General features: G+C 42.2%; 1 protein-coding gene across 8 annotated transcripts in view; it reads right to left on the reverse strand.

The window, feature by feature from the left end:
• Positions 1–10,988: 10,988 nt before the first annotated feature.
• The window catches only part of KIF13A (kinesin family member 13A), a 204,032-nt gene continuing 187,986 nt past the window's right edge, over positions 10,989–27,034 (reverse strand). For 3 of the 8 annotated variants that reach the window (XM_057304947.1, XM_044388766.3, XM_044388770.3), the window contains 7 exons: positions 24,894–24,941; positions 23,679–23,790; positions 22,382–22,533; positions 21,798–21,902; positions 21,413–21,454; positions 15,189–15,980; positions 10,989–12,610 (listed from right to left, as the gene is read on the reverse strand). In XM_057304947.1, coding sequence (XP_057160930.1) covers positions 12,590–12,610; positions 15,189–15,980; positions 21,413–21,454; positions 21,798–21,902; positions 22,382–22,533; positions 23,679–23,790; positions 24,894–24,941 — 1,272 coding nt within the window. In that variant the 3' untranslated portion in view covers positions 10,989–12,589. The remainder of the gene's footprint in view (positions 12,611–15,188; positions 15,981–21,412; positions 21,455–21,797; positions 21,903–22,381; positions 22,534–23,678; positions 23,791–24,893; positions 24,942–27,034) is intronic. The other 5 variants (XM_026511547.4, XM_057304945.1, XM_057304948.1 and 2 more) reach the window with 3 other exon arrangements.

The raw sequence follows: 27,034 nt of genomic DNA on the forward strand, positions 1-27,034 counted from the left end.
AGTGAAATCATATGGTATTTGTCTTTCTCTGACTTATTTCGCTTAGCATAATGTTCTCTAGCTCCATCAACATCATTGCAAATGACAAGATTTTATTCTTTTTGATGGCTAATATACCATTGTGTATATATATATCACATCTTCTTTATCCATTCCTCAGTCGATGGATGTCTGGGCTCTTCCCATAATTTGGCTATAGCTGATAATGTTGCTATAAACATTGGGTAAATACCTAGTACTGCAATTGCTGGATCTTAGGGTAGTTCTATTTTTAATTTTTTGAGGAACCTCCATATTGTTTTCCAGAGTGGCTGCACCAGTTTACATTCCTACCAACAGTGGAAGAGGATTCCCCTTTCTCCACATCTTTGCCAACATGTTGTTTCCTGTGTTGTTAATTTTAGCCTTTCTGACAGATGTGAGGTGGTATCTCATTGTAGTTTTGATTTGTATTTCTCTGATGATCAGTGATGTTGAACATCTTTTCATGTGTCTGTTGGCCATCTGTATGTCTTCTTTGGAAAATTGTCTGTTCATGTCTTCTGCCCATTTTTTATTTTTTTTAATTTAAAAAAATTTTTAAAAAAGATTTTATTTATTTATTTGACAGAGAGAGCAAGAAAGCACAAGCAGGGGGAGCAGCAGAGGGAGAAGGAGAAGCAGGCTCCCCACTGGGCAGGGAGCCTGACATGGGGCTCAATCCCAGGACCCTGGGATCATGACCCGAGTCGAAGGCAGACACTTAACCATCTGAGCCACCCAGGCACTTCTGACCATTTTTTTGAACTGGATTATTGGTTTTTTGGGTGTTGAGTTTTACATGTTCTTTATATATTTTGGAAACTAACCCTTTATCAGATATGTCATTTGCAAATTTCTCCATTCTGAAGGTTGCTTTTTAGTTTTGTTGATTGTTTCTTTTGCTGTGCAGAAGCTTTTTATCTTAAGTCCCAGTAGTTCATTTTTGCTTTTGTTACCTTTGCCTCCATAAACATATTTCATAAGAAGTTGCTATGGCCTATGTCAAAGAGGTTACCACCTGTGTTCTCCTTTAAGATTTTGATGGTCTACTGTCTCATATTTAGGTCTTTCATCCATTTCGAAATTATTCTTGTGTATGGTATAAGAAAGTGGTCCAGTATCATTTTTTTGCGTGTTACTGTCCAGTTTCCCCAACATCACTTGTTTAAGAGACTGTTTTTTCCCCCCATTGGATATTCTTTCCTGTTTCGTCAAAGATTAGTTGACCATAGAGTTGTGGGTCCATTTCTGGGTTTTCTATTCTGTTCCACTGATCTATATGTGTTTTTGTGCCAGTACCATACAGTCTTGATGACTACAGCTTTGTAATATGACTTGAAGTCTGGAATTGTAATGCCTTTGGATTTGCTTTTCTTTTTCATGATTGCTTTGGCTATTCAGGATCTTTTGTGGTTCCATACAAATTTTAGGATTACTTGTTCTAGCTCTGTGAAAAGTGCTGGTATTTTGATAGGGATTGTATTAAATGTGTAAATGGACTTCTGGCAATATTTGTTCTTCCAATCCATGAGCATGGAGTGTTTTTCCATTTCTTTGTGTCATCTTCAATTTCTTTCATCAATGTTTTATAGTTTTCAGAGTATAGATCTTTTACCTCTTTGGTTAGATTTATTCCTAGGTATCTTTTGGGGTTTGGTGCAATTGAAAATGGGACCGATTCCTTGATTTCTCTTTCTACTGCTTCATTACTGGTGTATAGAAATGCAACTGATTTCTGTACATTGATTTTGTATCCTGTAACTTTCCTGAATTTGTGTATCAGTTTTAGCAGTTTTTTGGTGGAGTCTGTTGGGTTTTCTACATAGAGTAATATGTTGTCTGCAAGGAGTGAAACTTGACTTCTTTCTTGCTGATTTGGTTGCATTTTATTTCTTTTTGTTGTCTGATTGTTATGGCTAGGACTTCTAGTACTATGTAAAATAACAGTGGTGAGAGTTGATATCCCTGTCTTGTTCCCGACCATAGAAGAAAAGCTCTCAGTTTCTCCCCATTAAGGATATTAGCTGTGAGTTTCTTGTATATGGCCTTTGTGATGTTGAGGTATGTTCCCTCTATGCCTACTTTGTTGGGGGTTTTTATCAAGAATGGCTGATGTACCTCATCAAATGCTTTTTCTGCATCTATTGAGAAGATCATATGGTTTTTATACTTTCTTCTATTAATGTGGTGTATTATGTTGATTGATTTGCAAACATTGAACTACCCTTGCAACCCAGGAATAAATCCACTTGATGATGTTGAATGATTCTTTTAGTGTACTGTTGGATTCGATTTGCTAGTATTTTGTTGAGAATTTTTGCATCCATGTTCATCAGAGATATTGGCCTGTGGTTCTCTTTTTAGTGGTGTCTTTATCTGGTTTTTGTATCAGGGAAATGCTGGATGTATAGAAGGAAACTGGAAGTTTTCCTTCCTTTCCTATTTTTTGTAATAGTTTGAGAAGAATATGTATTAGCTCTTCTTGAAACGTTTGGTAGAATTCCCCTGCAAAGCCATCTGGCCCTGGACTGTTGTTTGTTGGGAGATTTTTGATTACTGATTCAATTTCTTGGCTGGTTATCCATCTGTTCAAATTTTCTATTTCTTCATTTGGTAGTTTCTTTCTTTCTAGGAATTTATCCATTTTTTCCAGATTGCCCAACTTGTTGGCATACAATTTTTTAATAATATTGTTATAATTGTATTTCTGTGATGTTGGTTGTGATTTCTTCTCTCTCATTTGTTATTTATTTGGGTCCTTTCTCTTTTCTTTTCAATAAGTCTGGCTAGGGGTTTATCAATTTCATTTATTTTTTCAAAGAACCAGCTTCTGGTTTCATCAATCTGTTCTACTGGGTTGTTTGTTTGTTTCTAAATCATTTATTTCTGTTCTAATCTTTATTATTTGTTTTCTTCTGCTGGCTTTAGAGTTCATTTGTTGTTCTTTTTCCTCACTCCTTTAGGCATAAGGTTAGGTTGCGTATTTGAGATTTTTCTTGCTTCTTGAGGTAGGCCTGTCTCGCTGTATAATTCCCTCTTATGACCACTTTGGCTGCATCCCAAAGGTTTTGGACTATTGTGTTTTAATTTTCCTTTGTTTCCATGTGTTTTTTAAATTTCTTCTGTAATTTTCTGGTTGACTCATTCATTCTATAGTAGGATGTTCTTTAACCTCCCAAGTTTTTTCTTGTGGTTGACTTAAAGTTTCATAGAGTTTGTGGTTGGAAAATATGCATAGTATGATCTCAATCTTTTTGTACTTGTTGAGGCCTGTGACCTCGTATGTGATCTATTCTAGATAATGTCCCATGTGCATTTGAAAAGAATGTGTATTCTGCTACTTTAGGATGGACTGTTCTGAATATATCTGTTAAGTCCATCTGGTCCAGTGCGTCATTCAAAGCCATTGTTTACATGTTGATTTTCTGCTTAGATGATTTGTCCATTGATGTAAGTGGGGTGTTAAAGCCCCTTACTATTATGGTATTATTATTATCAATGACTTCCTTTTTGTTATTGTTTTATGTAGTTGGGTCCTCCCAAGTTGGGGGCATAAATATTTACAATTGTTAGATCTTCCTGTTGGATAGACCCCTTTATTATGATATAGTGCCCTTCTTCATCTCCTGTTATAGTCTTTGGTTTAAAATCTAGTTTGTCTGATATAAGTATTGCTACTCTAGCTTTTTTTTCATGTCCACTTGCATGGTAAATATTTCTCCATCCCCTCACTTTCAATCTGTAGGAGTCTTTAGGTCTAAAATGAGTCTCTTGTAGGCAGCATATAGATGTGTCTTTTTTTTTTTTTTAATCCATTCTAACACCCTATGTCTTTTGATTGGAGCATTTAGTCCATTTATATTCAGAGAAGTTACTGATAGATATGAATTTAGTCATATTACTCTTATTACTCTTTTGTCATTGTTTCTCTGTCATTGTCAGAGATTTTCTCTCTTTTCTAGTCTGTTGCTTTTGGTCTTTCTTTCCCAGAGTCCCCTTTAATATTTCTTGTAGGGCTGGTTTAGTGGCCACAAACTCCTTTTAGTTTTTGTCTGGGAAACTTTTTATCTCTTCCTCTATGCTGAATGATAGCTTTGCTGAATATAGTATTCTTGGCTACAGATTTTTCCCATTCTGAAAATTGACTATATCACGCCACTCTATTCTGGCCTGCCCAGTTTCTGTGGAGAGATCTGCTGCTAACCTTATTTGTCCTCCCTCATAAGTTAGGGACTTCTTTTGCCTTGCTGCTTTTAGGATTTTTTTCTTTATCTCTAAATTTTTGCAAATTTAACTATCATATGTCTTGGTGTTGGTCTGCTTTTGTTGATTTTGATGGGAGTTCTCTGTGACTCCTGGTTTGGGATGTCTGTTTCCTGTCCCAGATTAGGGAAGTTCTCAGCTATAATTTCCTCAAATAAACCTTCTGTCCCCCTTTCTCTCTTCTTCTGAGACTCCTATGATACCAATGTTATTGCGTTTCATGGAATCACTGAGTTCCCTAAGTCTACTTTCGTGATACAAGATTTGTCTTTCCCTCTTTTGCTCAGCTTCATTATTTCCCATAATTCTATTTTCTGTATCACCTATTTGTTCCTCTGACTCTTCCATCCTTGTGGTCATTGCATCCAATTGGTTTTGAATCTCAAGTTATTGCATTTTTCATTTTGGCCTGATTGGTTTTACACTCTTTTATCTCTGTGGTTAAGGGTATCCCTGATGTCTTCTATGCTTTTCTCCAGCCCAGCTAGTATTCTTATGATTGTTGCTTTCCGTTTTGGATCAGAAAAATAAAATAAAATAAATTCTGGATCGGGCATATTACTTATATCTGTTTTGATTAGATCCCTGGCCATGACCTTCTCTTGTTTTCTTTTGGGATGCATTCCTGTCTTGGCATTTTGTCTAGATCTCTGTCTTCTCTGTGTTAGGAAAGCCTGTTATGTTTCCCGCTCCTGCGAGTAATGAATTTATGAAGAGGTCATATAATGTCCAGGGTCTGGTGCTTTAGGAAGTGTCTCTGGTGTGTACTGCATGCACTCTGCTGCTGTGTTTTGGCTGCTGTATGCTTCAGGTCAGTCCTCTGCTGAGTTTGTCCTTGCCTGCAGTAAGGAGTGTTTGGACCTTGGCCAGAGTGTGGCAAGTTTTAACTACGTGTGCTCTGGTCTGCTTCTTAAGAGACCTGATGCTATTCCCACTAGCGCTGAAGCTTTGCGGAACTCAATGGTCAGTAGATGTGGTGCCTTTGGGGGTTTGCACTGGTCTTCCGGGGGGAGGAGCCTGCTATGCTGGCTTTCAGGCTTACTTCCCAGACAGAAGCAGTACCAGCAGAGTGCAGGGGGGTGGGGCTTGGTGTAAGCAGGTTAGGCAGCCAGTGTTGGTGCTGTGCTGTTTACTGAGGTTGGTTTATGCTGAGGGGTGGGGGAGGGAAATGGCACCAGCCAGCTCTTTTGTCCCTGGAGAGAGGAATTCAAGCTTGCTGCTGTCTGGGAAGCCCTCCCAGAAGAGCGAATAACTTCCTTTTGTGCATCCTAGGTGTTCTTCAGATCGCTGTTTTCACACTGTCTGTGTCTGGGTTACTTGCCTGCCTGCGGCAGTGCAGTGCACTTTGGGCTCTATCCCAGCCAGGCTGGCTGGGTTTTAAAACTCCAAACTTTAGGGAGCTGGTATGGCAGGGATCTGTGCTGGTCTTTGGGGGGGCGGGGCTCACCTCGCTGGGATTAATGCAGGTTTGACACAGAAGGGTGGTCACACCAGTGTGCAGGAGCATGGCATTTGGAGCAAAGTACACTAAAGAGCCAGTGTCCAGGTTAGCCACCCTCACCAGGTGTCTCTGTGCCTATGCTGAGGATCGGGGGAGGGAAATGGCACCTGCCGGCTCCTTCATCCCTAGAGATGCAATGCCACCTCTCTCAGATGCACTCCAAGAAGAGCAAACAGTCTCTCCCAGCGTGTCTCATGCGATCTGCAGATCGCACAGTCTGCCCCTGGATTACCTGCCCCCCTTCTCCACAGGAGCAATGTAGGACCCTCAGGGCCCCATACCAGCACACCGAAGACCTCTAAAATTCCAGCCTTTGAGCCCTGCGGGTTGCAAAAATTCAACACGTTTGCGGAAGTGTTTTCCTTGAGCTATCCTGTGTGCTGCGTGCTCACTCTCTCGCTCTCTCCACAACCAGGGCTCCCTCACCTCTATAGCACCCACTCCATTTCTCCCCCAAGCCATGTCTCCCCATCTCCTACCTTCACAATGTGGCCTCCTCTCTCCCTCTAGTTACGCAGTTTGTTCTGTCAGTCCCCAGGTCGATTTCGTGGATATTCAGAGTGATTTGACTTGTCTAGCTGTGTTCAAGGGATGAGGCACGCCTAGGATCCTCCTACTACTCCATCTTAGCTCCTCCCCCCAAATCCCTGTATTTTAAATTTGTTTCTCCAGTTATTCTGTTTTGGATTTAAAGTTTCATTTACAGGGGGGCCTGAGTGGCACAGTTGATTAGGTATCCTACTCTTGGTTTCAGCTCAGGTCATCATCTCAGGGTTGTGAGATAGAGCCCCGTGTTGGGCTCTGTGCTCAGTGCTGTCTGCTTGAGATTCTCTCTCCCTCTCCCCCTCCCAGTCATACTCTCTAAAATAAATAAATAGATCTTTAAAAAGTTGAATTTTATAAGCTTCAAGAGCTTTGAACCCCTTTTGCTTATATGCAAACATTTGGACGTGTACCACATTTTAATAACAAAATAATCCTACCACTGTCAATATCTTCAGCAAAAAAAAAAAAAAAATCCGATAAACTCTTCTGTTGGCGGTTTTATTTCTAATCATTTACATTACTTGCCTTAATAAGATGTGATTGAATTTCCTAAGATTCCTTTCTTATTTTGAGGAAAACCAAATATATGCATGCGCTTGTGCCTCTAATGAAGCAAATCTGAAAAGAATCAAATATGAAAATATAACTAAATATAGAAACATAATTAATAGTTTCTGATCATTTGCCTCTGCCAGGAATATCGGTGCAGTTTCATTATTGGTTGTAACTCACACATTCAAATGATCCTAGTATTTTCACTTCTTTATTAGTATCTTTTTTATTCCATGAAAATGTGGCTTTCCTTTTGACCCTACTGCTTATATAAATAAGAGCAAATTCCTACACGGACTCCTAAGTTCTAGTTAGCTTTGCTTTGGCCCAAGGCCTCAGCGATGTAACCCCTAACTATGTACCGAGATTTAAAAATACGTCTACAAATTCTTAGATTTTCCTCTTTTCAAAAAGAGAGCCTAACTTCCTTCCTTTCAGTGGGGCTGTTCTGGTGACTCACTTTGACGAGCAGAATGCGATGGAAGTGACAGAGTGTGACTTCTAAGTCCAGGTCATAAAAGGCAAGGTGGCTTCTGTGTGCCCTCCCAGAGCACTCATGAGGACACTCAAACAGCACGAAGGGGTCTACATGGCGAGGAAGCACAGCCTTGCCACCTGTGCAAGTCACCTTGAAGTGGGTCCGTCAGTCCCAAGCAAGCCTTCAGATGACGACTGCAGCCCTGACATCCTGACTACCACTTCTGAGCAAGTGCAGCCAGAACCTCAAAGAACTGCCCACTCCTGAATTCTGGACCCACGGAAATCACGTGAGACGGGTATGGCTGTTTTAAGCTGCCGAGTTGAGGGGTGCTTCATTTTGCAGCAATAGGTAACTAATACTCTAGCTTTCTCACAAATATATACCTCTCTCTATAAAAGGACAAGGGGGAAATGTGGGAAAGTGGGCTTCATAGCATCATTAAGACAGTCTTGAACACGAGTGGTACTGAGGCTAGATCTTACAGCCTCATTCTTGGTGAAATGCTCCTTTCTTGGCAGTGCTGTGGCTAGTGTTTTCACTCTTGTGTTTTTAAGTAGCTTGGCTTATTTGTGGTTGACTGTACAGATAACGCTGGATCAACAAGGGTGACTAATCAATGACAGGAAGGTGTGGCTTTTGGCTCAGATTCTTAGTCAAGGAAAAATACATTTACTCTACTGTGCTATTCCCAAACCCCTGCTAGGCTAAGAAAAGATAAGCTCTAACAAACATGAGGACATGGGGGTATGGTTTGGTTCAGACAGATATTTAGGAGACTGCAGAGAAATAGTAATGGTTTGAAGTTGTTACAAACACCCATGTGTTCCAGTGTTCAAATCTAAGTAGTTACGGGAGTTTCAGGGATTGTGACAGGGTTGGGTTGGTTTATACTATCCTAAAACCAAACCAGATCTTTTTTTCCCTCTCCAAGTTGATTTCTTTCCAGAAATTCCAATTTCAGAACTTACCTTTTTCTTTGTGAAACATTCATTGTTCTATTAGTCAGCCTCTCAATGTCTTCGTGAGTAGGGTCCCATAAGGATTCAAGAGTTCCTTTCTTGGGCACAATCGGGTACAGAGAAAACCTACGGTAAGCTCCAAGATGGCGGCTGTTGCCAACCAGGCTCACGTTATGGTGACTGGGCATCCGAAGCATCTCCTAGAGGGAGATACAGTCTTCTAAGAACTGTGTGCACTGACACGGAGCCTCACAGAGGGCAAAAATAACTGGTTTTTCCAAGAGTACACAAAGGTGTATGCCCCAGGACACTGAAAGATAAAAACTAATCTCTATTTCAACTTAAATTAACTCACTGTATCTAGGGGGGAATCATTAAGTTGCACTCGGATCTACAATGATCTCCCCTCATCTTAGGAGATTTAGCAGGGTTAAATTTTAGAAGTTTGAATTTTGTTTTCATTCCAGTTCATCATGTTCTTAAGGGTAGAGCTTGCCTGCCGGCCTGGCATTCCTGTGGGGTCTGCTGCATTCCAGGTTCCCCACTCGAGGGATGGGGCAGTACATCCTGCTCTCTCTGGTGGGAGACCGCTGGGCTTTAGAACACACTGCCTTCCCTCTGGCTTAGAACACTTGACTATCACAGGCTGGCTTGTTGTTTTTACATATAGGAGGTAGGGGCACCTGAGTGGCTCAGTCGGTTAAGCGTCTGCCTTCAGCTCAGATCATGATCCCAGGATCCTGGGATGGAGCCCCATGTCGGGCTCCCTGCTCAGCGTGGAGTCTGCTTCTCCCTCTCCCTCTGCCTGCTGCTCCCCCTGCTTGTGCTCTGTCAAATAAATAAAAAAAAATCTTTTAAAAAATGTAGGCGGTAGGCTCAATATTATGGAAAGAAACTCGTGCTAGTAAGAAGTTCAAGGGTGAACACAAACATTCTCTACATGACTATGCACTGGTAGCATCCTTTCTGTTTTAGGCTCCTTTTGTTCCAGAAAAGCAAGCAAGAATTCTCAATCAATTACATCTTCTTTCAAGACTTCTTAATGACATGACCAGAAAGCTTTACTTTTTAGAAATAAAGATCAATCAGGTCATTAGTTGTCTTTTTTTTTTTTAAACCGTTCAAAAACCTCAATATTGTAATTTTCAAAGTAAGTATTGATTAGAGCAGGATAAGAAGAACGATTATCTTGCTCTTACTTAACTCTAGAGGTATTTTTATGAAGTCATTCTTCCCGTAAGAATGGTGCCCTAGAAACACAAGGCTAAATTTTTATTATGATAAAAATGTGTGTCCAGATAACTGTAAACAAGTGTGAGGACACCAGTCACACTGGAGGTTAGCTGTCAAACACATGCCTATATTTAGCCAGCCAACATGCTAGAATCAGTTTGCTGTCCTCAAGTCGTCAACCACAAAGTCGATGACCAAATACCGTCGATCTCACGCTGGTAGAAGGAATGACAATTTGCTCATTTGGTCTTGAATTCTATTTGTACTCATCATTTATTTAAATATTAAATAGCTGTTCTCCTCCCTCAGTCCTACGCTATGAAATTCAAGTAACTTTGGACTTTCCCTGCTCTCTAATTCCTTCTGGAGGTCTACGTAAGACACTTGTTTGTCCACGGAGTACCTGGGTGGCTCAGTAGGTTAAGCGTCTGCCTTCAGCTCAGGTCATGATCCCAAGGTCCTGGGATCAAGTCCCGCCTCGGGCTCTTTGCTCAGCGGGGAGCCTGCTTCTCCTTCTGCCTCTATCCCTCCCCTCTGCTCATGCTCTTTCTCTTTCAAATAAATAAAATCTTAAAAAAAAAAAAAAAAAGACACTCGGCTGTCCAGAATAGGCTAGGTCTAATTCTTGACCTCTTCAGGAAGGCTACCGTGAACAACTAGATTTTTCTGAAAACGCTGTACGTTACTCATTTTAAGATAAACCTCTCACAGGAAGCTATTGTTAGCCACTATTTGTCGGGTGGCAGAGCACTGTTACTCGCTCTCTCAAAGACCTAAGCACTGTGAACAGGGGACACAACCCTTGGGGGAACCTGGGTGGCTCAGCCAGTTGGGCGTCTGCCTTTGGCTCAGGTCAAGATCCTGGGGTTCTGGGATCAAGCCCCATATTGGGCTCCCTGCTCAGCGGGGAGTTGGCTTCTCCCTCTGCCTCTGCCCCCACTTGTGCTCTTGCTCGCTTGCTCACTATCAGAACAAAACAAAACAAACAAACAAACAAAAAGACCCCCTTGGCTTGTCTGCTGCAGATGTCACGTTGGTTGGTCTGGAACCTGTGAGACCTGGTCCAGCCCTTCTGCACTCTGAAGGTGCCCCATCTTCCCTTCAGGGGTCTGCTCTTCCAGGACACGTCACCAGACATGACACGGGGAGGAGACTGAGGCAAGCATGCCACTCTCCCGCTCACCCACCCCTCTCCCTCGGTTTTCCAGCATCAAACATTTAATAACAGCAGCACCCACGGCACCTACTGCTGTGAGGATTGAGCAAGATGATACACATCAAATGGTGGGAACAGTGCCTAGCACACATTACACCCTCAATGAATGCTGCCTGTTCCTATTTCGTTCAGGCGACGGGGACATGCATATACATACGAATACGGGAAGTTAGATCTGCGGCTGGTGGCAGAGTTATGAAAGACAAACAACTGACGTTTTAAAATCTGAATTAGACAGTCTGTATTCTAAAACACGCACACACACACAATCTGTACCAATTAAATACAATAAAGTTGAAAGGGGATATAAATTACAGTTTTTTTGTTTTTTTTTTTTAAACAGACAATAGTAAAATACTACAGTCGGCTCACTATACACAAAATCAGGAACAGCAGCTTTTCATTGAAGTCTCCAAAATCTTACTCACTTACTGATGCTAGGAACTTAAAAAGGTACAGCAGGCTGTGCGCCTTCTCCCTCTCCCACAAGGGCTTTCTGCTGTACATCCACGTGATTTGTACAAGCTTCTACAGGACAGGTGCATAAAGGACTTCTGTGAAAATCCTCACACACGTCATCCTTCGACGAGCACTCTGCAAGAGGAGCCGTGGACAGCGGGGTCCTCCGTGCTCCATCGTCTGCGGCAAACCTGTTGAAGCAGGCACCTGGGACCTTGAGAGCTCATCCGATCTTCCTCAGCGTTTTCCAGAACTGAAGTAAAATAACAACAGCAAAACCACACAACGAGGCCTACCAATCCAAAAAGGAAAAAAAAAAAAAAAAAAAACCACCCACAAAAAGACAAAAATCAACATCCCTTTCCTCCCCACACCCAACTCCAGGCGTGTCCTCGTGTTTTCCTACAGTAATACATACTGCTCTCTGCATCCCACCTGCCTGTCCAGGCCAAACTGAAGGACGAGGAAGGCTGCAGTCAGAACCCCAGGCATTGTCAACAGTGACACTGCAATGTCACGTCAGCAGGTGCTGGGTCAGGTGGAAGACCACGGAATAGAACTGTGGGGGTTTTCAGTGTGCTTATGGAACAGGACAGAGAACAACGAGCTACAAGGGGCCTGGCAACCAAGAGCAATATGGCACCAAACTTGCAGTCAGACACATATGTACACATGAAACAAGAACGGACAGCAAACACGTTCAGTCTTCACGTAAGTTCTTTGGTTGTAAAGAACGGCCTTCTGGAACCTTTTCTGCAAAGAGGGATTTGCAACCTCGTTCTTAGGCGATCAAATCTTTCTTATCTGCTCGCCCATCAGATGATTACCTAAGTTGCTGTGTAACCGAGTCCAGTACCTTATGATTTTCTACAAACCACTTTTATCTGCATTTTCACGAGCAGTCTTGTCTGTCCCTGAACATACTATAGATATACATTTCATATACATCATATATATTATTTATAAAAAAAAAAGAGCATTGACTCCAGATTCTACAGTAAGAACTGATTAAAATTAGTTGTACAAGAATAAAGTTTGTCTGAATCTGTGGAGGTCCTACACAGTGGGTGTGTGTAGTCGTTAAGTGCAAAACAAAAATACTGCCACTTAATGCAATCCAGGATTTTCGGTTCTCTGGCTTTCTGGAAAAAAGCAGAGGCTGCCGGTTCCCCTGTGTGACAAAGTGCCGCTGCTCCCAGCTCGGGAGGAGAAAGTAGGTGGCCCACGAAGCATTGGCTTCTCCACGCTGGTCTGAGGTCCTGGCTGGGCTGCAGCATGTTTTAAAGATGGTGCTGGTGCTTTCCACAAGGCAGCCGGAGCAAAGATGCTGTGGCCTGCAAGGAAGCCCGGGCTGCTTTTCACCGAGGGGTCGTGCTTCCCTAGAATGCAGAGGCTGGTGAGTTCAAGCTCCGATCCCCCCCGCCCCCAACTCCAGCACACCCATACACCCATACACCCCCCTCACACACAGCCCCCCCCAACTCATACACACACACACACAGGCCCCCCACCCCCAACTTCAATACCCACACAGGCCCCCCCGCCCCCAACTCATACACCCACACCCACAGGCCCCCCACTCCCAACTCCAACACACACACACACACACACACACACACACACACACACACACACATACAGGGACCACTCTCCACCAGACATCACCCACCCCACAAAGGGGCTCTCCCTGACCCACGGGATGTGATTTTAATGGAATCCAGTTCTAGGATTTACACTGTATGAAGGAGAAACCTAACCCCAAGGTGAGGCTTCTAGGAAAAGTCATGACAGCAAGACCCAAAGTTAAAGTAAAAAATTATTACTGCAACTTACTAAAACCCAAGAGTATTATAACAAAAATACTAAAGCAATTTTTTTTGGGGAAAAAAAAAAGAATTGCCATAATCCCACATGACCCTGATAACCACAAATATTTTTGTTAAATTCCACTTTTAAAGCAGGATCTTTGGCAGGAACCACTATTCTGGAGCCTTTGAAAACAAAACTCAGGTACTGCTCCTGTTTGTTGGTTCTAAGTAATGCCAGCAAGGACCAAGAGGAGGGACTGTTGCCTCTTCCTCTCCTGGGGCCCTGCTTTCCCCCATGCAGCCTTCAGACTCCCCGGCACTGCAGCAGAGGGGGAACACCCAAGCCCCCTGCTCCAGCCCGCACTGAAGTGGGACGTCGGTAAGGTGGCAGCGACTCCTGGGGCCTTGAATTCTGAAGAGGCACTCTCAAGACCGGTGCGTCTGCTGCACGCTTAGACTGGAGAAGCACTATTCGAGGGGCGTCTGGGGGGCTCAGTCAGCGAAGCGTTTGCCTTCAGCTCAGGTCATGATCCCGGGGTCCTGAGATAGAGCCCCAGGTCGAGCTCCTTGCTCAGCGGGGAGCCTGCTTCTCCCTCTCCCTCTGCTTGTGTTCTCTCTCAAAGAAATCAATAAAATCTTTTTTTTTTTTTTTAAAGATTTTATGTATTTATGTGACAGAGAGACAGCCAGAGAGAGAGGGAACAGAGCAGGGGAGTGGGAGAGGAAGAAGCAGGCACCCAGCGGAGGAGCCCAATGTGGGGCTCGATCCTGGAACGCTGGGATCACGCCCTGAGCCGAAGGCAGATGCTTAACGACTGAGCCACCCAGGTGCCCCAGAAATCAATAAAATCTTAAAAAGAAAGAGAGAGAGAGAGAGAGAGAGAGAGAGAAGCACTGTTTGAGGGGGAAGAACCAGCCCTTGGACTTCTCGGAAGAGGGACTGGCAGGCTGATGCAGGCCAGCAGGGCAGGTTCTGCGTGAGGACAGCTGAAGACTTTGAAACAAACGAATGTTTTGTTTCCAAGGACAGTAACGAGTCACTTTATTCTTAGTCTTCCAGGGAAAAAAGTCTTTTTTTGTTTGTTTGTTTGTTTAATGGTAAGGAATCACTGTTTAGGTTTTTGTAGTGCATGGATTAGTGTGCTGTGTGCGTGACACACCCTGAAATTTTAAGGGTTAGTATGGAAAGGGAGTAAGGCTTGTGGGGGAAAAGCCACCAAACTGGAATAACTTTCTCAACAAAGCAGACACCGAATGGCAGCACAATGATCTTTCTAGATATCTTTCTAGTTCTGTCCGAGCTTTGTTTTGCTATGTTCAGGCACTCCCTTGCCCCTCGTACAGCTGCAGTGGGGGTGTGGGACCAAAACACTGACCCCGAATGGGAAGCAGTGGTGGCGAAGAGCAGAGCCCCCCCCCCCCCCGAAGCGGACAATCTCTTATTTATATCATTTGCTCTTCTCAGGACTGTTAGCAAACATCCACTTTGTTCCATTAGTTTAGGAATTAAATTAAAAAATTAAACTATGAAACTATAAAATGAAACATTATAATAAACCAACCCAATAACTTCCAAAGACCAAACTTCAACTGCTCTGGGCACCAAATGACTGGTTTTTTAATCCATTCTTCGATGCATACTTCCCTCCCCCATCGCCCCTTTTTAACGTGTCTGAAATTGGGATGCGTCTGACAACTACTGGTGTGATGCAGTTTAACTGGAAGTATTGTTTTGTAATGATACATAAAATGATGGTTTATCTAATAATTATAGAAATTACAGATTTGATGAAATATGATAGATGCTGTCTGAATGCCTTGGGACAGCCAGTTAATTAAACGTTTCTGGGAATGCATCTGAGATTGAATGATCCTTATTCAGCATCAAACCACAGCCCAGTAAGAAACGCCACCGGTCCTATATATTCTGTAGTCCCACTCTGACCCGGCGCGAGCAGGCACGCAGCCCCACGGAGCCAGCTGGGCGAAAGTGTGAGTGAGCTTGCTCCCCGGGGGCCCATCCTCCCCGTCAGCAGCATCTGAGTGAATCTCTCCTACAGAGTCACGTGGTGAAGCGCCTGCCTCTGGGGGTTGGTGCAGGATCAGGCATGCTCACAGAACACAAAGGACGGCCTCTGGAATGTATTACCTGGTCACTCTGCGCCGAGGAATGCAGCTGGGCAGGGTCCTGCGGCCTGTCTGAGATACTCTTCTTGTCCGTTTTATTTGGTAGGTTTCTTCTACTTGAAAGCTCTCCAGCAGGAGAATCTGTCAAACCGTCAAAATCTTTCCCATCGGATACACCCATAAACTCTGTGAAGGAATGGTCCTCCAGGATATCTGTGGTGTGTTCTACGGTCACTTCCCCGGGGTAAAATTCTCTGGCTGGTTGGCCATTTCTGTGGGAGCAGGCATCTTGTTCTGAACAGGAGCCAGTCCGACAGAGGATTTTGGAGTTCTTCTCAGGGATGCTTTGGGGCAACGGGCTCCCTTTGGCTAAGGCACTATTTTCCTTGAGTGGCACCAAAATTATCTTATCTTTCACCAAGCCTCTTTCGAGTTCTGTCAACTCTTTGTTTGAGGACAGTCTGAAATCGTGCACAAGTGACGGTCCGTAATGCTCACTACAGTCTGTATCCTTTGTCTGCATGGCCAGCTGGTCTGAGCTGTCACTGGAAGGGACCGCCATGTCCGAGAGCGTGGCATTGGAGGCACTGTGGGAAAAGTAGCCGCTGGTAATACTGCTGGTGGTGGGGCTACGGGATACTTCTTTCTCCAAGACCCTTGAGTTCGTCAAATCTACTTTAGAAGAAAACCACTCCCTGTTCTCCAAGCTGGCGTTGTAAACACTGAAGTCAGCAAACTCCACAGGTACGTAAGGCTGTGAACTTATCAGCTTCCTGCTAAGAGCTTCCAGATCATTCTCCTCCTCCTCAGAGTCCTGTAGTAATGAAGGAAAAGTCACTCATTAGCTCCTTTCGGCGACTTCATTGTTGAGACAGGTTTCAAATATATTCCTATTAAAGGCATTCACATTCACATGTTTAGTGGGATTTTTTTTTCTTCTTTTCTGAGTTTGGTTAAGTCTTGTCACATATGGTACATACAAGTGCATTATTCTCAGAGATCTGTGGGCATAAACCCATTATCACCTAACATGGAGGAGATTTATTTCTTCTGTGCTCACTCAGTGCTAATTGGAAATGCTTCCTTCCCTGGTTTAAGTGCAGTACACCTTTAATTAATTTTAATTAATGATTAGTTTTCCGTTGTGGTGTTTTACCTTTTGCAATTAAATGAGGAGAGGGGCAGCCGGAGGCAGAGAAAAGCTGTTGCTACATTTGTTCTTACAATCCTCACTTTGGGAAGCCAAGCGCAGGTGAGGAAAGTACTTTGCAGAAGGTTTCTGAGCTATTTTATGGGTGAAGAGGGCAGTAAAATCAAGACCTCAACAGTGGAAAGGGAAAAGAACACAGTTTCGACACCCGTTCCCAGTGTTATATTAAACGCCGTAAGGCTGTAAAATACCAACAGTCAGTCTTACAGGTAACACTGTCTACGGGTTTGGAGAAGCATGAATAGAGGATCTGGCCAGAAGGTGAGGAAGGTACTGAGATGTCACTGAAAATCTCCTTTGTCAAAAGCTTTAGAATTCTGTTTGTGAAGACTGGTAAATATGCAGAAGTGGGTATCCTCAACTCCCCAGTCTGTCCCTGAATGGATGATTCTTCTGTATTTGGTGGAAAACAGTATAAAACATAAGGATGTTTCATGTTCATATAAAATTAAATGATAAACGACGCCTGGCTGGCTCAGTCAGTAGAGCATATGGTTCTTGATCTTGGGGTCATGAGTTCAAGCTCCACAGTGGACATAGAGCTTACTTAAAAAGAAAAAAAAAATGGTATTACCATCTAGCCATTTTATTAACCTCATAAACATCTGATGACATTGCAAATATTCCTTTCCTCTTACAACATGATGTTCAACAAGTATTCATCAGGCATCCACTATATGCTACCCATTGTCCTAAGAACTGGGAATACCAGTGTTGAGCAAAAACAGGTATGGTCCTTGCCCTCATGGTGTTATCGCTTTGGGTCCTTGCTCTTTGAACAATCCTGGACCCTGTTCCAGTGGATGGAAATTCCATTTGGTATAGTAACAGGGAGACTATAAATCTGCAACCAAAACATTAACCTTACTCATTAAAGTATCACTTCAAGAGGTCGAGGAGAGAGAGAGGATGGGGAAGCGGAAGAAGAACATACTCGAAGGATAGGGCAGATGGCAGGTCACAAATGAACATCAACATCTACTGAATTTTATAGTAATACTTTCTTTTGCGTAAACGCTAACTATCCAAATCAGTACCTTGATATTCTTCAGTGTGCCTTAGTTTTTAAAATAACCTGAATATACATTATGTAAAAGCATCAGTTGTCTTAATTCCATGGCTATTAATCAAAGATGAATATCAAATATCGCAATAAAACTTCCAGAAATTAGCAAAACAAAAATTTTTGGCAACACTAATCTTGCCATCTTATTTTCAGCTACATTCCACGTTAGGGAGCACTGTCAAAAAAAGGGGGCGGGGAGAATGTTTGGAAAGGAGCAAAGATTGGACAAATTCAATCAGTAGTTTTTGCCTGTATTTTCTAGGTTCTCTAGTTGACGTGTTTAGACTCAACATTGAATTTCTAGTGTTTGCAACCTTATATTTTTCTTTTCTTTTCTAAGTAGGCTCCATGCCCAACATGAGGCTTGAACTCACCACCTGAGAATAAGATTCAGAGTAACATTCTCTCCCAAATCTGTCAGCCAGGTGCCCCCCCCTTATATTTCCTTCTGATTTAAGCTGGCAAAGAAATATAATTCCCCAAGACCAGGAGTCTTTGATGCAATTAATTACTGAAAAGTTAGTTGCTGCAAGGAAAACCAAATCTGAATATGAGAATTAGTAATCTGGGGCCCTTTTTATGCCTGGAGTTATTTCTTTTGAAGACTAAGGAAAGGCCCATCATACTAAAATACAGCTTTGCTGAATGAAATATTCAATCATGAGCTTACTGTGCAGAAACAGGTGCACATTTATCAAACTCATGAAGATAAAAAATTATTCCTAAAGGATCAGAATGAGCTTAGTAAAACTGAAGAGTCTACAAAACCCCCAAGAGATTAAGTTCAAATAGGGATCAGTACATAGTTGTGCACTTGGGATGGGACTGGGAGAAGGGGAATGACCCAAAGAGAGAGACCAGCGGAGTAGGGACAAGGAATTTCAGAAAAAAGAAAACTGAGTAGAGATGAAACGTTTTCCAACATGTAAACAGACTGAAGGTTTATCAAGTTATTGCCTTCAAGGGAAAAAAGAGCACTTAATTGTGCTCTTTGGGTTAAACTGTACCTTCAGGGAATCTGGTTAGATAGACTTTCTACTCCAGAAATATTTATCATTGTATCTGAAAGGAGACTAAGCTTAGCACCTTCCTACTATGTCTTAAGGACAAAAAAGATTAAAACCCTACCTAGAAGTAAAGCAGGAGTCAAGTTCTCAAGTCCCTCTATAGCTACAGTCTTCATGATTTGGTTTTTGCAATTCAGTTCATGAAACTGATATTTACCTATAGACAAAACAGCTTGATTTTAAGAAGGGATCAAAACCCCCAATAAAAGCAGTGACTCCCCGCAAGGAGTCTGCCTTGATTAAAGTCATTTTCGCTTCCACTGGAATGGGGACTTTGTTGTCCCGCAGGGAGATGTCTCTTTTTGGAAGGACTGTATCAGCCTAGGGCCCCAGTGCTTCTGTCCATGGTACTAAGAGGCCGGCAGCCATTTTTTTTTTTTTTTTTTTTTAAGATTTTATTTATCTATTTGACAGAGAGAAAGACAGCCAGCAAGACAGGGAACAAAAGCAGGGGGAGTGGGAGAGGAAGAAGCAGGCTCCCAGCAGAGGAGCCTGATGTGGGGCTCGATCCCAGGACTCTGGGATCACACCCTGAGCTGAAGGCAGACGCTTAACGACTGAGCCACCCAGGTGCCACTGGCAGCCTTTTTTAGAAACAACAGCAGCATGGCAACTGAAACTGCATTATTTTGGGGAGCACCTGGAGTCAGTGGGGTCAGCCCAATTCTGCTAAGGAATGGGGCCTTTGTTCTTATGCTCTCATTAACTGTGAGACCTTGGGCATGCCACTCAAGTCCTTTGGAGAAATAAACCATATGCTGTCTATGCAAGACTCAAGAGAGGGAGAAGTGATTTCCTTTTGACCCTTTTTCTCTGCTTCATGACTTTAAAAAAAAGCTGGACTCCAAAGGCATATTGTTGTCTTTATCTTATTCAAACAAGACATGAAGTACATTTGTGTATCTTTTCAAACTGATGAGACAACACACCATGCTTTCAGAATCAAGGGTAGCGTTGAACACATCAAAAACTAATATGTTGGCTAACTGAACATTAAAAAAAAAAGAATCAAGGGTAGCTATATAATACTATATTTTACGTGAAACTGTAAAAGATGATTTCAACCTCCTCTGATCAGACCAAAGCACTGACTCACAATCTGATTTTTTAAAGAATGGAAAAGGAAGGAGAGTGAATGGGGAACAAAGGAATAAAGCAGTTTACGTCCATTTGTAAGAGGAGAAATAAAATGAAAGCTTCCCGAAGAGAACCAGAACCTCAGAGCAAGCAAATAATACCCTTAAAATCTACCAAAAGATCCTGGAAAAGCTGCTATCTGAAATAAATAAAACAATTCAATAGTTTAAGAGATGAAGAATATTGGGACAGCTTTCTTTCTCTTATTTAAAAAAAAAACTTAGGTTTTATTTATTTAAGCAATTTCTACACCTAGCTTAGGGCTGGAACTCAACGACCTAGAGATCAAGTCGTATGTTCTTCCCACTGAGCCAGCCAAGCACCCCTCTTTCTCATTTTCTTTAAAGATTTTGTTGTTGTTGTTGTTTTGAGCCAGATTTCTAAGGCAGATCTCTCAAGAGTCCAGCAAGAAGGATGATACCATCAGACCCTGCTCAGCAGACTTCAAGGTGTGTCTGATCACGCAGAGCCTAACTGCCGCTTGAGAGTTGCTGAGTTACGAGAGGCCGGTTCCACCCTGCACTCTGCTAGCTAAAAGTCCCGAGATGGGTTTTATCTAAAAACACTACAAGGAAAGTAAACGATGAGGCAAACTCTGTCAACAGCGAAGCCATCTGATGGGCAGACCCAGAAGGGTCATCCAGGAATGTCTCGATGGGATGTTCTACCGAAACGTACCAGTAGCAGAGGTTTTAAATTTAGTATCCATGCAACATGGTGCAAGTTCCAAGTCAACCAACAGACAGATCCAATCAGCCAGAGAGCCAGAGAGTTTGCAGTGGTAACGAACTGGCTACTTGGGCTTTTTAGTCTATCCCACAGCCTTATTAATTAAGCAGGGGGAAGTCAAGTAGGTGACCGAGCAATTAATTAGAATTCAGAGATCTAGGGGCAGCTGTTGACTTTCACCCTCTTCTCCAGCAGGAACCACGATGGGGATTTGGGATAGAGGGGTAAGGAGAACACAGAGGCAATGGTGGGGAGAGAGACAGAGGCGAGGGGGAAAAGGTGCCTTTTCTTCTGTCCTCAGTGGACAGGAGGAATGAGAAGGCCATTTCTGAAGATTCGCTAGCACTCCAAGCATGCAGGGGGTGGCCGACTGCACAGCCAGGTTAAGTTCCTGTTAGGTTCACACAGTGTGCATCAGGAGCACATTTTAGAACTGTTAGAGGACCTCACACCAGTGAGTCCTTGGGCTGGTCTGCCACGCTGCGGCCGGGAGAGGAGATCTGCTCACACAGATGCGAACTGTGCACAGATGTGAACATCGAGCAGCTCCGTCTCGCTCGGAGCAGCCTCACTGTTTCAAAGCCTAGGAAGCCACAGGAAAGTGAAAGCTGAGACACAAAATAAGACAACTGTTTCCAGGCCCAAGAATACAGGTTTTTTGGTTTTTTTTTTTAACTGATGTATCACTGCTAATCCAAAGTGCCTGGTATACAGCGTCTTAAAAACTATTTTCAAATTTGAAAACCAAGCTCTGGGGAATGACTGTTCTCCAGGCAGAGCTTGCACCTACCTGTGGTTGAAGTACAGATCAGCCATCCCCAAAGCAAGACCAACACCGGTGTTGGGGGGGGAGTTCAAATGGGGGTGAGACCTATTTTGCCAGCAAACAAGAATGGGCTACCTGAGATGCCGAGTGGGCGGCGGGGGCACCGAGGGCTCGTAGCGGGGCTACAAGCTACAGAATAAGCTGGGCGAGGGCATCAAGCAACGCGGAAGGAGCTTACAAACACACCCACGCTAAGTGCATGATTACTCACTCCAAGTAAGTGCAACTCCTCTAGGTAGATTAACTTCAGAATCTGGGCAATATGCATATAGGCACATTAGAAAGATCAAAGAACGTGATCTCATGGTTACACTTCTTAACGACTAGAACCCGTAAGAGTGCCTATCCCCCTTTTCTAAGCAACTTGCTACTGAGCAAAAAGATAAGTAAAACAGAATGAACACTTAGAAAAAAATCACAGGTCATGGCCACATTCATGCAAAATTTCATTACTGGTGATCACATTAAAAAAAAAAAAAAAAAGCAAAGACCCAGTACATTCTCTTAATGTCTTCTATAGGATTTGGATGATTGTCTGTGAAAGGGCCTTAAAACCCACCACCAGGCAAGAGGACAGAAATGGTTCCAGAACTTACAATCTTCTTCTCACGTTTGCTATTGAGCTCTACTGGCATGCTGCTGCCATTGCTTCCTGAGGGCACAATGCAGCCCGGGTTATGTGCCTGAGGTGAAGGCATGCTCTGCAAAGGTTAAGACACACAGATGCATCACATACAGAAGACGCCGACAGCCGAAAATACACAGTAAGTATGTGCCAGTTAGAAAAGCAACGCAAACACTTCCGACCCCATGTGAGCAGTGCAACTTGGTGGGCTGTGGTTAGACCACCGATGGACTCTGACGAGACTACACACACTCCACGGCAAATCGCACCACTGCGTTTACCAACGTAAAAATAAGTACACAAAATTAATAAAGAAAGCCTGTCATATTTTCAAAGCACCCAGGGGAACATCTCTTTCTCACTCAGAAGATGGAAAAGAAAAAGAAAAAAAAAAGCTTTGAAAAGCCGTAAATGCACAGAAAGTAACATCAAGAGCACCACGCAAGAAATCCCGCCGTGACCCCGTGTGACCCAGGCACGTTCACAGGCACGGTCACTGCCCCACACGCAACACGATTCTGCTGTCCACGCAGTACAGAGACGGGCAGCACTTACCTCTTGGCTGAGGAGCGGTCTTGCTTCAAGAGCCACCCTTTTCTTATGCTCCTCTTTGACAGGCATTAAGGGTTTGAAAAACTTTGGTGGCTGGGGAGAGAATGCTTTAAAAGGACTGACTGTTAAGGCGTGGGGGTTCTCTGATGCACAACCTGGGAGAGACAAACAGGCACGATTTGACGGGCACACCAGGAGCACGGTCATCACCTAGCCACGGGAATATCTGGTTCCACAAAGAAATTAACAGGCTAATATTTGGCTAAAGATGAAAACCAGTGTGGGCAAGAGTGGAGATTATCTCCCAAGTCACAAAGAGTCAGCAAAGGGCTGGGTGGCATCAAAGAAAGCAGAAACTGAATTTTCTACCTTCTTTTCAAGATGCCCCTGAAATGCAGCCGACTAGACCGATTTCAAGTCATGCTGATTTTCCGTTGCTCTGTAATCCTGGGGTCTATGACCCTTCCATGCATTTGGGCATTCTGTCACTTCAATATCTTATTTTCTATGTATCTCATTCCACAGTTCGATTTCAGGATCTAGAATGGCACCTTTTTGTATCTTTCACTGCATATAGCAAGTAGAGGCCTAATAAATATTCAAGGAATGGATACTGTATACATTTTCTTACAAGCCCCATTTTTCCTTCAGCCACCTGCTGCATGTGACTAAGGAAGAACAATTCCACTCTGCTGCTCTGACTCATTTCTTACTTTTCCCTCTTTCCCTCCTCTGTATTTTCTTCCTAATTCACTGGTACAATGTCATTTGGTAGAAAAATAAAAGGTGTAAGGTAACAGGCTGATTTACGTTTTCAAAGAATGGTATTCCTTTCAGGGCCCTGGGAGGTTATACAGTTAGATAGTAATGCTGTTGCTGATCCAGCTCATTCTGATACCATGACTGAAGCTGCTTCGGGAATCGAAAAATTCTCCTAAAAAAATCTGAGTACAAAAGCATTACACAGGTAGATATTCTTTTGGTAAAAAATGAAGTCTAACCATAATATAATAAGATTTGTTTGTGTCTCAAAAGGGACTTCAGATTCAGGAAATGATGTGGGGAAAATGATCTGAAAATCCTGAAGGGCTACACAAAAATTCCATTATTATTATCCGGGTGATATACCAGGTCCAAAGCAAAAAGAAATCAAATGAGTGAACATGACACGCTCTCTTCAAGAAGACAGTTTAGAATCACCCAGCGCACTACAATCTTATCAAATGCCACCTATAAAAGAACTTCCCCCCATGCTTTTCCTAAGAAATTAGAAAGAAAGAACACAGAAAAACAATCTCACCACTACTTTCTTTACTCCTTCGAGGCGAATCCCTGGGTAAAGTTCCGTAACAGGCTATATCCTGATAACTGGAGCTGTAGTCAGACATGTCTAATTGGTTCTCTAGCCAACCCTACAAAGTAAAGATATGGGTTAGCTGTAATTAAGTCCCTTTAAAATAAGAAGTGAAGCCCAGATTTCAGGTTTTTCCTATTTTTTATTGGCAGCAAGTGTTCTTCTTTATTTTTATTATAAAGTATTTCAAACATAGAAAAGTATGAATGGCTAAATAATATGACAAGTACTGTCACACCCAGGTATGGCTAGAGTGTTAATATTAATATCCTATCATATATGTCAGAGATTTAATAAAATCATGACAAATGGAATGAAATCCCTTCTGAATTCCTAAGGTCCCATCCATTTTCCTCTCTCCCCCTACAAAGGGAGCCACCTTGATAAATCTGATGTGTCTCTAGGGTGACTAGATAACTTAAAGACCTCAATGAAACGCTTTTTGGAGTGAATGGGTTCCATTAATAATTTCGCTTGTGTAGCAGGCATACGCTTGCACTGCCCCAGGCAAACCAGGGGGTATGGTCACTCTATGTATGCCTGAGATTTAAAAGTATCAAACTGGCCTAAGATACTGGTATACTAAGGAAAGAAAACTCCATTTATGTATCATATAAGCTTATTTAATCTTACTTCAACTTGCCTGCCTCTAAAGACTAGATTTCAAACTTCTTGATGACACAATCTGTGTTTCTGCTCTTTGAATCACTCAATCCCTGGCATAATAACTTAAAAATATAAAAAAACATTAAAAAATAACTTAAAAATAATAAATGATCTAAGCAATATTTGCTGAGGAAGGTCATGTTGCAAAATGTCCTTAATTTTAAATCCCGAATTTACCTAGTTGGAATAATTTTGATTTTGCAATGGCAGATATAATACTTTCTTAAATCACTGAGTTAGACCCATAAACACACAGATAATTCAATTCTGTGTAGGACTATGCTGGTATGGAAAATATGCCAGGTACAATGTTAACGCTGAGTGCACAGCAATTTCACATCAAGTATTTGAACCTGGAAATGGACAGGTAGAAGATACGATCTGCATAAGATTAAGACAGGAAGTCCTGAGATTTTAAGAACACCAAGACACCCTAACTTTTCATACTCTGACTCTGCTAAGTAAGCTAGCCATGCCCACAGCACAGATGCACACCTTATCATCTTCATCAAAGCCAGAAAGGTCTGGTCGACTGGAGGAGACCTGTAAGAGAACCATGGTTTTATCAATGTGGTTTATGTATTTAACATAAATTACACCGAAATACAGAAATGTAATGTCACATTTACAGCTGAAGCCTGTATGATAGTCTCAACCCCCTTTTCCTTCTGCAATCCTCAGGAGAACCACCATACTAAATTTGGGGTAATTATTCCCACGCAGGCTTTGCATAGTTACTTATGTACACAAAAATTGATTTATATAAAAAATACATGCATCTATAATATGTAAATATATATAATGTATATGCACATGTGATATCTATTTTGCATATTTTTATAATTAAAATAAGTGGTATCTCACCATACATGGTCTTTTTCATTAGTCTCAGAATTTATTTGTTCTATTCTAGATAGGTATCTAAGCTGCTTCAATTTTTTTCTCTATTACAAACTCTGATGAAATAAATTATTGTTAATGTCCCTAAGTACCACTCTAGCTGTACCCCACAATGATGGACATGTATACCATTTCAGCATTATTTCGTTCTAAATACACCCTATGTTGCTTTTTTATTTTAAGTTTGTTTTATTATTTATTTATTTATTTATTTAGTCTCTACATCCAACGTGGGGCTCAAACTCACGACCCCAAGAATGAGGGTTGCATGCTCACCAGCCAGGCAGGAGCCCCCTCCTACGTTTCTATGAGGAGCTCTAGAGTGTGTGTGAAGGCCTGGAATCTCTGGGCTCTAGATAAAGCATATGCACCTTCAACTCTGCTCTTCCATAGTGATTCTGGGGTCAGCTTATGAAATCCTACAAGAAATTACACTGGGAATTTACAGATCAGCTTAAGGAGATGTGCCAATTTTTTTTTGATACTGTGTGTTCCCATCAATGAACACAGTCTCTCTCTCCGTGAGTGTAGGCTTTATTTATGGTGAGAGCTGCATTCGGATTTTCTATTTCTTCTATGATTTGGTGTTTGTAAGAAAACTCCATTTTCTTGAAGCTTTTACATTTACTGATATAACGTGATGCATGGTTTGCTCTTATGCTGTCTAAATCTCTGTCCTCTCTGTAGTGCTACGTCCCTTTTTATTGCCAATAACACTGGAATTAATATCCACTATTTTCTTTCCTCCCCCAATTAATCTTAACTAGAAGTCAGTCCATTTGACCAGTCTTTTCAAAAAGCCCACTTTTCAGCTTTGTTGATTCTATTGTTGATTTTCTATTTCATACACCTCTGTTCTAATCTTCATACACCTTCTCTGAATTTATTATAATTCTGCTGTAGTATTTATTATGACCTTTAAAAAATTTTTATTCTGATTTTGCTCTTTTGACTTAAAAATCTTTTATCTATAAATACTTCTCTGTGAATCTCTAAAAAATACAGAATTCCTCCTTCCCTTTTAAAAAAACCATAACCATGGGGTGCCTGGCTGGCTCGGTCGGAAGAGCGTGCAACTTTTGAGTCATGCGTTCAAGCCCTATGTTGGATGTAGTGATTACTTAAAAAAAAAAAAAAATCTTAAAACAAAAACAAACCAGAGTATCATTATCATATTGTAAAAAAATTGAGTGATTCCTAAATAGCACCCGATGTTCCCCAGTGTTCAAATGTCTCAGACACATGGTCAGTTAATTCTGAATCAGGGTCACACTAGCTCACACGCTTTCCTTTTTTCTAGGTCATTTGTGCCTATACAGTTTCCTCCTTGCTCACCGAGTCCCTTTTGTGTCACTTAACATTCTCTTCTGTCCCCCATAAATATCAGCAGTGAGATTCAGGGTCTTGATCAGATGTAGGTTCATTTTCTAGGGGGCTGGGAGTGGGGACAGAATACTCCGTTAGGTTATCTGTCTTTACCTTTTAGCACAGATGTTTCCCTCAGCGTGTTTTACTCTTCTTTTTACTACAAGAGCCATATGTCCCTAAGAGTGGCTCTTGTTCTTTCATTTTCTCTACCGTCTAGTATTTGGCTGTAGAAACGGAGCGATAGGGAACTCAGAGCCTAGTTTTCCTCTAAGTACCACTTCACCTGTATCCCACAGGCACTGATGTGTGTACCAAGTTGATTTTCCAATTTACACTTTATGAGTCTCTCATATCAGTTTCTAAACAAT

Source organism: Ursus arctos, unplaced genomic scaffold (assembly GCF_023065955.2).
Source record: "Ursus arctos isolate Adak ecotype North America unplaced genomic scaffold, UrsArc2.0 scaffold_31, whole genome shotgun sequence".
Classification (NCBI taxonomy): domain Eukaryota; kingdom Metazoa; phylum Chordata; class Mammalia; order Carnivora; family Ursidae; genus Ursus; species Ursus arctos.